We start from the raw sequence: 14,661 nt of genomic DNA on the forward strand, positions 1-14,661 counted from the left end.
GCCTTCGCAACCATCTGCACGTCTCACCCAACTGTATCGAACGTGTGCAATTGAGGTGTCGGTGAGGTAGGCCACCTTCATCAATCATCACCAGTGCCCATCATGGCACGAACGAGACGGTCGCTCGCCGGCGCGCCCGGTGAGACCGGTAGGTTCAGTCCTCAGTCTACAGGTGGAGGGTGACAGACCCGACCTAACGTCGAATCCCAGGCGAGAACTCCCAGGCTGCTCAGACCAAGTCATCCGCACCTGCATCTGAACCTTCAGCAAGCAACTCACTGCCCGTAAAGCGCGGCCGCGGTCGTCCTAGCAAGGCATCTTTGGCTGCTGCTGCTGCTGCGGCTAATACCAGGGAGTCACTCTCTTCTATCGCAACTTCTACTTATTCGTCTGCCGACTCCGTTTCGGGCTACTCGACACCCTTGACCAGCAATGTCACCACACCCGCTCCGGTCGAAAAGGCCGCTTCAGTCGACAAGGGAAAGTCCGCCTCCACTCGGTCGACTCGCTCCAGCAAACTTGAGGTAGTCATCTCTGCGGTCAAGAGCCGTGGATCCGCCACCAAGTTCAATTCGAAGGCCGGCGAGAGCTTAATGGACACTTCCGCCAGAAGCTCGCGAAGAAATCGCCTCGCTGCTGTCCCCGACAGCGAGGATGCTGACTTCTTTGATGATTCTCCGAACGCCAGGCGCATACGTATTGACGAGCAGGTTGCTCGATCACTCCAAGATGAGCTCAACCGCGAGGTTGAAGGCCTACTTTCTGATCATGGACCCCAGGAGCAATCCATGATTGGTTCTGATAGTGAGGACTATGCCGTCGCCGACCCTAAGGGCAAAGGCAAAGCAGTGGCTACTCGGCGGGCTCCAGGTTCTCGGGCCGCAGCCAAGAAACGTGTGGTTCAGGATTCGGATTCGGTAATTGATGATGATGATGATGACAACGACTCTGACTTCGCCGATCTGGCACCCCCGGCGAAGAAGCAGAAGACCGCCGTTAGAGGTCGCGGAAAGCAAGCATCTGCAAAGGGAAAGAAGTCCGTTCATACCAATCCTGGTTCTCCGTCGGATTCGGATGAAGACATGCCCTGTAGGTTCAGAATCAACTCCCTCTTCATGCTCACTCCATCTTGGTCTGTCACTTCATTGTTTCCATGCTTTTCCTCATGCCTCACTCTTCCGGTCGCATGAGTGTATAGCCGCTCTTCCCGAACAATGCATACCTTTTACCCTCCAGACCAAACGCATCACCCTCAAAGATCGTTTACTGATATCTCGCAGTAAGCAAGCGACCCAATGGCCGGAAGGTTGCAAGTAGGTCCAGCGCAGCAGCTGAAAATGCGCTCTCGATGATTCCAGGAATCGACGAAGCTAGTAGCGACGGTTCCGTTTTGAGCGACATGGATTCTGAGGCGTTCGACATGGAGTCAGAAGACGATAGCGACGATGCTGACCCCTCGGCTGATCCGACTGGAATTCAGGCCCTTGCGCGCCGCCGTCGCGGGTTCGGCGCCTACGCCAATCGCAAGAGAATTAGAACGGGCAGGCTGCAACTTGAAGAGCACCACCCTGCCTTGAAGACAATGTGGGATCACCTCGAGAACATGCCAGTTCTCAAAGCCGGCCGGGCCGAACAGCCAAAGTCCATATCTCGACTTCTCAAGCCTTTCCAGCTGGAGGGTCTCGCCTGGATGAAGGCTATGGAACAGACCGAGTGGAAGGGAGGCCTCCTCGGTGACGAGATGGGCTTGGGAAAGACTATACAGGCCGTGTCGCTCATCATGTCTGACTACCCTGCCAAGCAGCCTTCTCTCGTCTTGGTTCCGCCCGTCGCTCTGATGCAGTGGGTTTCCGAAATCGAGTCCTACACAGACGGTACCTTGAAGACGCTGGTCTATCATGGCACCAATTCCCAGGTCAAGGGAAAGACGATCAAGGAACTTAAGAAGTTCGACGTCATCATAATGTCCTACAACAGCCTCGAGTCGATGTATCGCAAGCAGGAGAAGGGTTTCAAGAGGAAGAACGGCCTACACAAGGAGAAGAGTCTTATTCATGCCATTCAGTTCCACCGTGTCCTTCTCGATGAGGCTCATTGCATCAAGACGCGGACAACCATGACAGCGAAGGCTTGTTTCGCCCTGAAGGTGGACTATCGTTGGTGTCTCACAGGGACCCCGTTGCAGAACCGAATTGGTGAATTCTTCTCCTTGATTCGCTTCCTCAACATCCGCCCTTTCGCGTCGTATTTCTGCAAGAACTGCACATGCGAGTCGCTTGAGTGGACCATGGACGAAGATCACCGCTGCACTCAGTGCAATCATAATGGCATGCAGCACGTTTCTGTCTTCAACCAGGAACTTCTCAACCCGATTCAACGATACGGCAATATGGGCCCTGGAGCCGAAGCTTTCCGAAAGCTTCGACTGATGACGGACCGTATCATGCTGCGGCGCCTCAAGAAGGATCACACCAACTCGATGGAGCTGCCAGTGAAAGAGATCTACGTCGATCGCCAATTTTTCGGTGAGGCAGAAAATGACTTCGCCAACAGCATCATGACCAACGGCCAGCGCGAGTTCGACACCTACGTCGCTCATGGTGTTCTACTCAACAACTATGCGAACATCTTTGGTCTCATCATGCAGATGAGACAGGTCGCTGACCACCCTGATCTGATCCTGAAGAAGAACGCCGAGGGCGGACAGAATGTTCTAGTCTGCTGTATTTGCGATGAGCCTGCGGAAGAAGCCATCCGATCTAGGTGCAAGCATGACTTCTGCCGCTCTTGTGCAAAGAGCTATCTAAGCTCGCAAGACCAGCCTGACTGCCCTCAATGTCACATTCCACTCTCCATCGACCTGGAGCAGCCTGAGATCGAGCAGGATGAGGCGTTTGTCAAGAAATCTTCGATTATCAACCGAATTAAGATGGAGAACTGGACGTCATCATCCAAGATCGAGCTGCTTGTCCATGAGCTGCACCAGCTCCGGTCAGACAAAGCTTCACACAAGTCCATCATCTTCAGCCAGTTCACTACCATGCTCCAGCTCATCGAGTGGCGGCTGCGTCGTGCAGGAATCACCACTGTTATGCTGGACGGTAGCATGACTCCAGCTCAACGTGCAGCTTCCATTGACCACTTCATGAAGAACACTGAGGTGGAGTGTTTCCTTGTATCGCTCAAGGCCGGTGGTGTTGCCTTGAACTTGACTGAGGCATCTCGAGTTTTCATCGTTGATCCGTGAGTTCTTCCGCCCTCCTCTTACCACTCTTACAATTCTAACTCATTCTGCGTAGATGGTGGAACCCCGCTGCAGAATGGCAGTCTGCTGATCGATGTCATCGTATTGGCCAAACGCGCCCTTGTACAATCACTCGTCTTTGCATTGAAGACTCTGTCGAGAGCCGCATGGGTACGTATTGTCTCTGATTACCTGCGTAAGTATAGTCATGGGTCATTGACAAATTGTCCAGTCTTGCTTCAGCAAAAGAAGGCCAGCATGATTCACTCCACCATCAACAATGACGACACAGCCATGGAGTCATTGACACCCGAAGATCTGCAATTCCTGTTCCGTGGAAACTGAGGAATTCAGTTCCGTCCACCTTGTATGGAGCCACGATCATTCATCTCGCCAAGCACGAGACAACGTTGGCGTCAGCACGACAGCTGAATGAACCTAGATGATTCGAGACACGAGTGGCCCTCCTCTCACGCGAGATTTGCTATTTTTAGATGCCGTACATTGTTATACATCTCATGAGAGGCGTTTGTCAAAGAAAGACCGGATACCCCCCTTACGACCCTGCTATGAGGCAAACCACATCATGGTGGAGTGAGATTGGTTTGGCGTTATGAGGAAAGCGTGGAAAAAGGCAAAATGTTTCCCTTGTGCCTCGCGATTTGCACAATTGAAGCCAGTTTTTGCTGGCGAGAAGGTCTAGCCCTTTTCCATGTCACGATCGGATCATTAGCATCCGCCACCTGTTGTTTAACCCTTGGGACAGACAGACCTGTTACGGTCATTTGCTTGTGATCAGACAGACTCAGATAGTCATTTGCCAAATGGACGAGAGGAATTTGTGTGCATTGTCGAGATTGTCAGTGCCTCTAGAGATCCTTAAATCGCAGTAAGGCCCTCGTGCTTGCGCGGAAACGCATTGAATGAGAAGCCGTACCTGCACTAGACAATGAATAGATTCTCACACTGAACATCAAAAAGGACAGTATGGCGAGGCCTATTCCACATCACATGCTCAACGACTCAACAACGAGCAACTGAGACTATCTCGAGACCTCTGTTATTATTCGGCACAACTTTTCTACTGTAGGTCGGCAAGGGCCTATTGATTCGAGCGTTTCCGCTAGGCTATATTTCTGAGCCATCCCTTCCCTTTCCAAGCATTATCTCGGCCTCCCGAACCTCCATCCTCTCATCAAGCATGGAACCCGTTTCATCTTCATCATCAGTCCCATCATCAATCGCGCCTAGATCGTCATCGTCGTCGTCATCCTCATCATCGTCCTCATCTGCCCCAACCGCCCCATCGAGCTGCCCAGCCCCGCTGCCACCGCCGCCCTTGGTCGACGCGGGCTTCCTCTTCTTCTCGAAATCCTGCTTGTGCGCGTCCGCGAGCATGCGCACTATGCTCCGCTTCCCGATGGTATCCGCGCGCTGGCGCTTCCGCATCCGCAGGGAGTCCTCGCCAGGCGTCCGGCCCTCCTCGACCACGTCCGCCGTCGCGGCGCTGGACAGCCCGGGCCTTGCGGAGGCGGAGCCCGAGACGTCGACCCCTGTGGACTTGCCGCTTGGCGGGCGGTTCTCGTTGCCGCCGGCCCAGGTGGCTGCGGAGGGGTCGAGGGCGAGGTCGTCCTCCGGCTGCTTCCCGGCGGTCGAGTCCGAGCTAACTCTGGCGCTCGTGAGCGCGTTGATGCCGGTGTCGAGGTGGTACGGTAGAGGGACGTCCCTCGAGGCCTTGTATTGTGCGACATTCGAACAGTGCTCGTTCTCTACTCGAAGCAGGGTCCACATGCCTCTCCGGGTAACTTCTGCGAAGCCGATGAGGAAGGAGGCAATGCTGGAGTGTTGCGTGTCGTGAGTGAAGATGGCGTAGAAGATCCAGTTGAAACGTAGTATGGGATCGAGGATCATGATCAGGTAATAGGGCCAACGAGACTTGAGAGCTGTAATATCCCGCAGGAAACGATGACGCGCGTGTGGCTGAACAAGACTGAAATCCATGAAGATGTCCCAGAATGCTGCAGAGCGCATGTCAGCATGTTGTGTGCAGGCTGATAGTAGTGTAAGCCACCCGGGGGGTATGGCTAGCTTGCATTTCCACAGAGAAAGACGAAACGTACCGGTATAAAATCCATTGATGGTCGAAAAGGCGATAAAGAGGCCTAAGTTCTTGCTCGTGTTGTTTATACGGTAAATACTTAAGAACACGCCGGCAAGTATAGATGCTGTGTACTTGCCACCGTTGACAAGGTGGGGGAAAATGTTACGGGTATCTCTGTAACGACGGATACACTGAAGAAATCGCCAACTATTCATAGATTAGGCATTAGTCCAAGCCCAGAATGATACATTGCGTAAATGAGCAGAGATCATGCGATGGACAAGTACAACGTATCGCCTCAGCTTGCAATTTTCCCATCAGGTTTTTGAAGCGAGTTTGTTCAAGAACAGATGTTATGGGAAGTACGTACATGGGAGGCAAGCAGGCAAAGAATCCCAATAACCGCGAGTGATTCGAATTGCACTGCTGTGGATTGTCCCAATAATGGGCGTATAGGCAGAAGAAAAGCTCAATGTTCTGGATGTTGATCAGACACACAGTAGTTTTGGTTAGGGAACAGGAGCAGTACTTACACACATGGCGTAGGTCAAGGAGCAGTACATGTCTCCCAGAAAGAAGTCTCGAAACTCGACGGGGTATAGGCCAGCGAAGAAAAGACGCCACTGAAATCGATTAGCATCCGTGCCAGGTGATGCGGCGAGCAAAGGGACCTAGAAGTCATCCTACATGAGAATATAGAAACCATTTACGGCTTTTGTGCCAGAAAATTGGGGCAGGCATGAACAAAATCACCACCGTGATGAATACAAGCAACACAGGGTAGTAGAGATACATAGCGGGGGACCCATATCTCGTGAAGTTCAACCAAATGAACAATCCGAACAAGAAGACGAAGAAGCTCGGGAATTCCGAAAGCTGTCTCCAATCCAGTTGATTTCGGGGGTCGAATTCGAATATGAAGGGGTAGTTGACTCGATTAGCGGTCCAAAGCTTGCAATTCAGACAGAACATGCTGAACAGATACAGCATCAGAAAGAAGCCGCCGTAGATCTGCATCAGATAACTCGTCTGCGTCCTCACAGTGGGGTCATCGTCAAAGAGAAGTTGCGCTCCTTGCACGAGCCCCTGAATAGCAAACACCGCGCCCACGCCGATGAGCAGACCGTTTCGGAAGGCACTGCCGGATTCGTCGCGCTTCTTCTTGCTCAGGTTACGGAGTTTTCCTGCTGCAAGCTTATGGTTTCCGCGCTCGAAGTATCTGGCGTACAGATCCTCGACTGCCTGGAGATGGCCGTCTAGGACATCACTGTTGACGAACCAGCTTTTGTTGACCTTTTCGTTCATATAGCGGTAAGGCGGCCGTGCGTGGGTCGCCTTGTCGTATTTCTTGTTGAGCTTTCTGAACGCAGTCCTGTTCAGGAGAGCGTAAGACTTCAGGAGCTCCAAACCACGGTAGAACTCCTGAAGTGCGAGCTTGAGCTTCCTCTTCGCCGTACGATATGGCACCTCATGCTCATCAGGCCGACGGACATAGTCGCGCCTCTCATCTGGGTTCGTCCCGTTGTGTCTTGGAGTCTGGGGCATCCTCTGAAGGGCCTTGGAGTTTGGGCCGGGCTTGAAGAGCTTGGCCTTGAGGGGATCAAGCATGGGCAGATGGCCTGGCCCGTTGTTCTTGAGACCCTCCTTCACATCGTGACCGTTTGACTCTCCGTCACGCTTACGGCGCCTAGCCTCAGCGATCTCGGAAATCCTCCGGTTGCGCATCTCATGCAGCTGCTCGCGGAGCAGCGTCAGCCGCTTGCCTGCGTGGTCCTCCTTTTGCCGGTAGAAGTTCTCGACCTTTTGAAGCTCGCTGTCAAGGAAATCGTAGAAGTCCTTCTCCTTCTCGCGGACCTCGTCAAAGGCGTGCATGTCGTACTCGCCTCGCGAGCGGTAACGCTCCAGCGATGGACCGGCCAAGGAAAACATCCTCTTCAGTCTGGCGCGAGGGCTCTGTATATCGCTTGGGGTGAGATTTGGGAACGTAGCCCCCGCGGCCGAAGGAAAACGGCCAGGTGCGGGAGCGCGAGAAACTACAGTCCCCGACTGCGACCCTGTCCTCGAGGCAGTGCGGTTGAGAGCGAGGCGGTGAATTGAGGCGCCAGAGTCTGCCCGAGGCGTTACTGGAGGCCGTTGCCCCTGGCCATCACTTACATTGGAAGGCACCTTGATGGCAGGAGCTGGAAGCTCGAACAGATGACTGGGCTGGCCAGACTCGCTGATGGGAGCAGGCCCGTGGTCCGGAGGAGTTGGGACAAAGCTGCCATACTGCACGTCCGACTCCGCTCCCTGCATGAGTCCCTGGCGTTCACCGGCGACTGGTGCAGGCCGCTTGATGGGGATCGAGCGTGACGGACTCTGGCCCATTGGCGCCGGGCTTGTCCGCAAGGGGTCGACGCCATCGTCGGCGGGGGCTTGGTCGCGATCCTGCTGGGGGTTGGCAGAATTGGCAGTCCTGAACGAAGCAGCCCCAGAGTGCGGCTGTTCAGTCCTCCCATTGAGTCTGGTCGATGAGTTGCCATTGGCACGGTTGATGGCTCTGGCAACGGCCTTGATGTGCTTCTTCCCGGCCTTGTAGTTGAGGTACTTGATGCGCCACTCTGAATTGACAGTCAGGCCATGTTCTCGACGATCTTCAAAGGGTTGCACAGTGTACAACACAGGCAGGGCGACTCGACTCACCTGGCACCAAGTCTCTCTCCAGCTCCTTTGCAAATTTCATGGTGACGTCAGGAAGAGAGGCCAGAGGTCCAGCAGCATGGTTGCAACTGGTGGCACGCACACAGAGAAACAGCAGGGCGTGTTGACGTGGACACCAAGTGACAGCCCTCACTCTCTCGGGTATGTGGTGTGGTGTCGTTGAAACAAGACGATCCAATGCTAAACGTAAAAACACGCTAGACTATCAACACAACCCGTTCTCCTCGCAACAATCGCAGGTACTGTCGTCGGCTGGTCTAGTCTACTCCCGTGTACTGTGTAACTGTAATCGGCGGCAAACCCATAAAATTGGTACTAATCCAGGGAGGCCAATTAGAGCCGTCTTTGCCAGCACGCCTTCTCCACACCCGCGCAACCCCCCGCCCCTGCTCGCCTTTGGCCCATCGCGGTCAAGCTCGACAGCTTCCAAATGCTGCAAAGATCGGCACCAGATGTCGGCACATTCAACCAAGATCGGCCGTGAGGCTCAAAAACTTCACACGACTATCATCTGGTCGAAGTGTGTTTTGAATGCCGTCGCTGCTGCAGCTATTTCTACAGCTGTTCACCTTCCCTTGGCAGACTCATTAAACCAGAGCCTCCTTCGCTTAGCCAGTACTCCCAGCCCCCATGTCTCGGCAGTTAGTGTCCTCCTAGGTAGCTCCTCAATCTAGTCACTAGCCTTGGTATAAGTCCATTGGCTGGCTCGGCTGGGTGTTCGAGGCCTTCGTGAGACCTTTGGAACGGTGCCATCGAAGGCGCCAGGGCGCTTTCGCACAGGCATCGACAGCGTTGCAACTGTCAAGGTCACAGTAGCTGCAGTCAGAATCCATTGAGTTTACCATGCTGACTGCGAGTGTTCCAGCAACGTTGCTTGATGACACACAGCCGCGTCTGCCACAAAGCTCAAAGCCGCAGATCTGACATACAAATGGTACGATCGGAGGTGCAGCTTCACCAGATGTTGAGCCGGCCCATATGACTGACGTTCAAAGTGTCCGGTGTAGCCGGCGCCAGGGGTTTGACTTGGGCCGGCAGCTGGCAGCATCGGGAAGGACTTTTCATCTCGTTGACGATGCTCTCTCGACTGCACGTGGACTTGACGTCGGCAAGAGACACGAAGCGTTCCTATCCCATGTTCCTAACGAACAGGGGCCCACCGTTATTGCCTTGGATTCTGTGCCTACCCCGGGGCCATTCCTGTGTCCAGGTTCTTCTATTCGTCGCATATCGCGACAGAGCTTGAAAAGGAGCTTGCCCGCGCGCGCCTGCAACCTGCACTGCAAGATCTAGACTCGGCCGAGATCCATGCCGAAGAACCAGGCAGGCCCAAAGAACCTAAAAGAAACTTGGAATGCTCACGAAGCGCGATTTTTTGTGACATGGGCATTATGCTCGCTTGCTCGACGGATCGGGTCATATGGGCACTATCGACAGTGTCCACAGCGAAGCTATTCCAATATTGTGTGCTGTCTGAGTGATTGCTGAGTCTCAATGTCACCTTCGAGTTTCGAATGCGAGAAAATGAGCCGATGTTTACAGTCCGATGCTGCCATGTCTAAGATTGTTGAGGGTCTGCGCGCGTGGCTTGGCAGGCGCCAGACCCGATCCTATGGAACCTCACCGCCCTAGCGAGGTCCGGTCGAAACCTGCCAACCTCGCGATAGCCTCACAATTCCCAGATGGGGACGGTCTCTCCTCCACTTTCTCGCACAGAGAAAATTCATCCATCCATGGGGCTGTAAAACCTGTTCTCTTGACCCAAAGCAGCGTTGCTCACCGTCGAATGCTTATCTCCCCGGGCCATTTGCTCCGCCGTACTGACGGTTTGATACCGCAGCTTCTGCACGACGCTGAGCTTATTCAGGCCCCACCGCGTCTATGGTAGCAACCGGTCCCGATGACCTGTTCCGGGAGGCTCCGAGGCGGCCGTGCTACCGAAGATACCGACTCAGTGCACATGGGTGTAATCGATTGCGGCTCACGTCACACAAAAGCCAAGAGGAAGCGTCAATAGTGCTCTCCCATTTCCCCCAACACCGAAATAACCATCAGGATGTTATCTTCAGGTAGATAGAAGCGGATGCCCGAGAGATGAGCAACCCAAGGCCCCGGTTAGCCTGGGCAGCTCATTTGTGACACAAGGCAATATACCGCCAACGACTCAGGCATGTTGTCGATCACTTTTTTTTGAGGCTATATTGAGAACTCGTGGGAAGGCTGTCGAAACTCAATTTCGATAAGGTCCATTCAGGTGCGTCACACCCCGGTGGGTGCCCCCCCAACCATTTGTGGGCCAAAGCCATGGATGGCTTGATCACATCGTCTCCATCCAATCGTGGGTTTCTCAACCTCACGTGGAGGACGGGAGGACTGCGGGCAAGTACCAGTACTTCAGATACCGGGTCTGCGACTTTTTTGGTGTGTCCCACGGGCCAACAGCGAGAGAAAAAAAGATGGGAATCTCAAGTGGCCGGGTTTTTCTCCGGAGATGCGCGGGCTGACCTGCATGCGATCCTGCTGCACGGATGGACAGGGACCCCGGGCGGGCGCGTGCTAAAGAAGAGGTGCAGTCTGCATCCTGTGGTTGCGCTGCATGGGACGATACCCTCTCCGTCCTGACCCTCTCCCAGCCAAACAACCAGAGTCGGGGTACACTGCTGCGAGGGGCTGCAGCTTGCTGTTTCGCCTGCCCACAAAGCTTCCCGAAAGGGAGTAGACAAGATGAACCGTGTAAGCTGAGCGGCCCGCCTGCTGCATGTGTTGGACATGGTTACCATCAATCGATGCTGTCTGTCCAATGTGCCATATCCACATTTTCTGTCAACTAGGTGCTGAGATTGTGGCCTGACCACGCGAACTTACTATGGGCAGCCACTCCGCCTTTGGGCCTGCCAGACCGGACAAGATAGAACTTAGCATGCTTCAGGTACGGCGAGTCTCACATAACAGGTATTGCAAGGTCGATGATATCAGCTCCGATATTGCATGCGTAGATAGGAAGCTGCGCAAAGAACCTGTTTTGCCCACTCGGGCCGTCCCCGGCTGGTGCGGGGTGATTGGGATGTGACGACGACATGACTGATACCTGTTGAAAGAGCTCAGATCTGAAGTGCAAGTCGGCGGCATGAATGTCGCCAGAATGAATCCTTGGACCGTTTGTTCGTCCGTGGTGCTATCAGCACAGGCCAGGATCTGACAGGTCGCGATTGCTCAGAAGGAGGACACCCGGGCTTCTGAGCTCTCGTCAAGCCATGAAGAAACTGTACTTTGGCCCGGTTGAGACGTTGCCACATAGCATGCGGCAGCCTCCTCAGCCTGATGGCTTGTTTATTGGGAATAGGTGGTGACAGCAAACTGTAGGATTGCGTTGGCGGCGGGGAAAGCCAGTCGGACATGCCTGTTATGGATGTCAAGTAAGCCGCGTTATACTGCATGTGTGGCTATCAGGTAGTACAGAAGTCTTCCTTGATGACTGCCACCCATCTTGCTTGCGGGTGACTACTGTATGCACGAAGGTATAGAGTTACAGCCCCACGGCCGGGCTGAACACCTCTCAGCCCATGGGCTCGCAGCATCGTGAGCTCCCCGCATTCGGACACAGGCATCTAGCAGTATTTAGTGCAGAACGCCAGGTCCAGACCAGGGCCAGATTGAACCACGTATAATAAACTTCACCGGCTGATTTACCATGCTATGCTTTGTTTCGCTTGGCTGACTGCTTCCATGAAACCGCCGCTACGACAACGTCTTGAATCAATGGCATTCTTTGCAACCGCTCCGGCTTCCGGAAGCGGACGACGGGATGGCTAGATGGTCGGATGAGGCAAGCCGCGCCACCGACCACATATACCGAGGGCTGCGAAGCCGACAGGCTAGCAACATATCTCGTGCTACCAGATCTTAGGGCGTGCTCGATGAGTGGGTTGTTTTGTCGCCATACGGTGTCTTCAGCCGTCCCTCGACAGTAGGCGTCAATCATGGAGCACCGCTGCTGGCTGATTAAACGCAGCTAGAAACCTCCTAGAGTCGAGCTAATCACGACGCCCGAAGAGCTTGGCCAACGGAGAGATACCACAGTAGATGGAACTCCTAGTGGGGTTCCTGCCGACGGAATTCTGATTTTCCCATGGGAGCTCTCAGAGACCGATGGACTGAGGCCGAACAGGAATGCACGCACCCCACCCGGTGCCGAGGTAATGCCTTTGAATTTCACAAAAAAGAACCTTTTGTGCAGATTTCGGAACTGTTCCTATCCTCGTCTCCATCCTCCCCATGCAGGCAACTGGAACGAGAGATACGGTGCGGCTCGGCTGGCGACATGAAGAAATCGGCAAGAAAGCAAGAGCTCTTGAGCCGTAGCCATGGGCAGGTTGCGTTGCCCGCTTGCTCGCTTGCTTGCGCGTGAGATGGGGGATCTCGATTTGGTGCTGATTGTTGCCCGTTTGAAGACGTCCATTGCGTCAACAGCGCAAGCTCAATAGCGCGATCATCTGGCCCGGAACAGGGAACCTGTCCTGCTGGCTGGCCTGGCAGCGCCTGGCTGGCTGGCTGGTAAGCCTTCAAGGCCCTGTGCAGCCGCTGGCAACGAGACAACGGGCCATCGAGATGGACAAGGGATTGGAGTGGAGGGACCTTGGAGAGCGGCAGGAACAACAGAAGCCATTACATCAGGTCCGGCTCGGCTCCGTTGATTGGGGCAAGACTAGGGATTTCTTCGGTGGTTCCCTCCAGCTTGGAAACTTTTTACTGGGCCTCCGCTCAGATGTCTGCCATGCAGCCATGCCCATGCCCATGCCCACGCCATGCCTGCGCGTTTTGGGTCCTGGGTGGGCTGCTGGGGCTTTCCCAATGAACAGCTGCAAGGGGCAAGGGCCACGATAACAAATCTCATCGACGTGTACTGCGTGCCAGGCGTGCATGGCGTGCCCTGGATTGGATTGCCTGGGTATGTCTTGTGAGGGAAGACATCTTGAAACAGGTCGGCGACCTCCAGACCGACCTGGAGGAAAGCTAAATAAATAGTAGCAGATGATGCAGGATCACGGCGCACGCAGCAACAGTGAGCAGCGGACAGTGGACAGGATGGAAACCAACACAATAACTGTTGGCACCTTTCGAGTCTCTGGTTGCGGCAATACTGCACAGTACTGTGGTATTGTAAGGGCAATCGAGTTGGGTGGCCTGCAGGAGGCAGGAAGAGGGAAGGAGGATGGAGGAGAAGCCCTGCGATACAACCACACGGCGTGACTGGACTGAAGATTGAACGAGGTGTTTGCGAGCTGGTGCATCTGTACCGGTACATGTATGCTGTACCCAGCTCGTCGAAATGCGACTGACCGATTCCGAGCTTCAATGGGTGAGTGAGTGATTGATTGATTGATTGACTGCACTGACTGACAGCCAAACCCCACCTTGGCCGCCTCAACCTGGCATTGCCTCCCCTGCTCCTCTGATGTTCCCTGCTGTTCCCTGCCCTTCCCTGCCTGTGACCAGGGCTGCCTGGCCACTGCTGGGTGTGCGCTACAAATACGCACGCTAGAGTGCCCACTTGTTGCGATTGAGTGACGCTACTGTCCCATGCATAGCAGGCAAGCGGTTCCTGTGGTTCCTGTCGCCGTACGTCCTTGGTGCTGTTGCCAACAGCAAGGCCAGTCAAAAAGCTTTGCCCGTCCCTCCCCCAGGCCCTCCAGGGCTCCATCGACCTTTTGTCCTGCGGTCCCCAAGAATTCCCTGCCCTTTGGTAGAACGCGGTTCGTCGCCCTTTGCTGTCCATAGAGAGCACACCCGGCCTGGTCGACGACACCAATAACTCCCTCACATATTGGGCAGATCCATTGTCCCATCCTGCCCACTTCCAACTTCTCCCTCGCCGTCATTGTCATCGTCACCGTCATCGTCACCGCAACTACACTCTGCAGCGCCCAGTGCCTTTGTGCCACAAGGTCCCGGGCTTGCCAAGACTGCAACGTTGGACCGTCATCTTCCTGCGCAGCAACCACAAACCTGGATCTCTGCCCTTTCTCACTCTTCAGCTCTGTCTGTCTGTCTGTCTCTGTCTGCCTCCCTGCCCGTTTTCGCAACCCACCTCTGTGCACCAAATTCTTGCGCGCCTAAAAAAAACAACACATAAGAGTTGGACGTGCCCACTCTTCGTCGATCTGCACCTTGACAGCCTATATTTATCTCCCTGTTTGAGAGCCCTTCGTATCCTGGACAGTTGTTGGACGAGGTCCCTCGACACAACAACCGCCAGCTGCTTGGTCACCGCACGCACGGCCTTGACTTGATCACGCTTTTTGGTAGTGAACGCGCAAGTCGGGAGACGCATCCAAAGCTTTGGGGCACTGTTTTGGGCACAGTTCATTCTCAACGACCCGCAAGCCGCCGACTCAACTCAAAGAAATTAGGCTACAGGCGCAGCAGCTTCATCATTGCGCTCAGGGTGCCGACTCCACTCCCTCCAGCGGGCCTTCGGCCTGCTCTGCTCATCATTTCCTGCCCGAGGTTGCGATACGACAAACATAGCCCAGAAGGTCCCTCTATCCTAGCGGGACCTCCCATTTTAACTCCCTTCCATCGCGCGGCAACACCCCTGCGACCCTGGGAGCACGAC

At 54.6% G+C, this 14,661-nt stretch overlaps 2 protein-coding genes across 2 annotated transcripts; one reads left to right on the plus strand and one right to left on the minus strand.

Annotated features, from left to right (window-relative positions):
• Positions 1-102: 102 nt before the first annotated feature.
• J7T55_003578 (adenosinetriphosphatase) lies at positions 103-3,589 on the plus strand (the record flags this gene model as incomplete). Its single annotated transcript, XM_053143616.1, has 5 exons — positions 103-148; positions 211-1,089; positions 1,281-3,194; positions 3,300-3,415; positions 3,488-3,589. The coding sequence occupies 5 exons, from the start codon at positions 103-105 to the stop codon at positions 3,587-3,589; spliced, it is 3,057 nt and encodes a 1,018-aa protein (XP_052993827.1).
• A 783-nt stretch (positions 3,590-4,372) lies between these two features.
• J7T55_003579 (EXS family protein) lies at positions 4,373-8,067 on the minus strand (the record flags this gene model as incomplete). The annotated part of the gene is made up of 7 exons (XM_053143617.1): positions 4,373-5,262; positions 5,365-5,552; positions 5,716-5,822; positions 5,879-5,968; positions 6,099-7,298; positions 7,500-7,945; positions 8,028-8,067. The coding sequence occupies 7 exons, from the start codon at positions 8,065-8,067 to the stop codon at positions 4,373-4,375; spliced, it is 2,961 nt and encodes a 986-aa protein (XP_052993828.1).
• Positions 8,068-14,661: the final 6,594 nt, after the last annotated feature.

Source organism: Diaporthe amygdali (genome assembly GCF_026229845.1).
Source record: "Diaporthe amygdali strain CAA958 chromosome Unknown NODE_14_length_1008325_cov_65_372321, whole genome shotgun sequence".
Classification (NCBI taxonomy): Eukaryota; Fungi; Ascomycota; class Sordariomycetes; order Diaporthales; family Diaporthaceae; genus Diaporthe; species Diaporthe amygdali.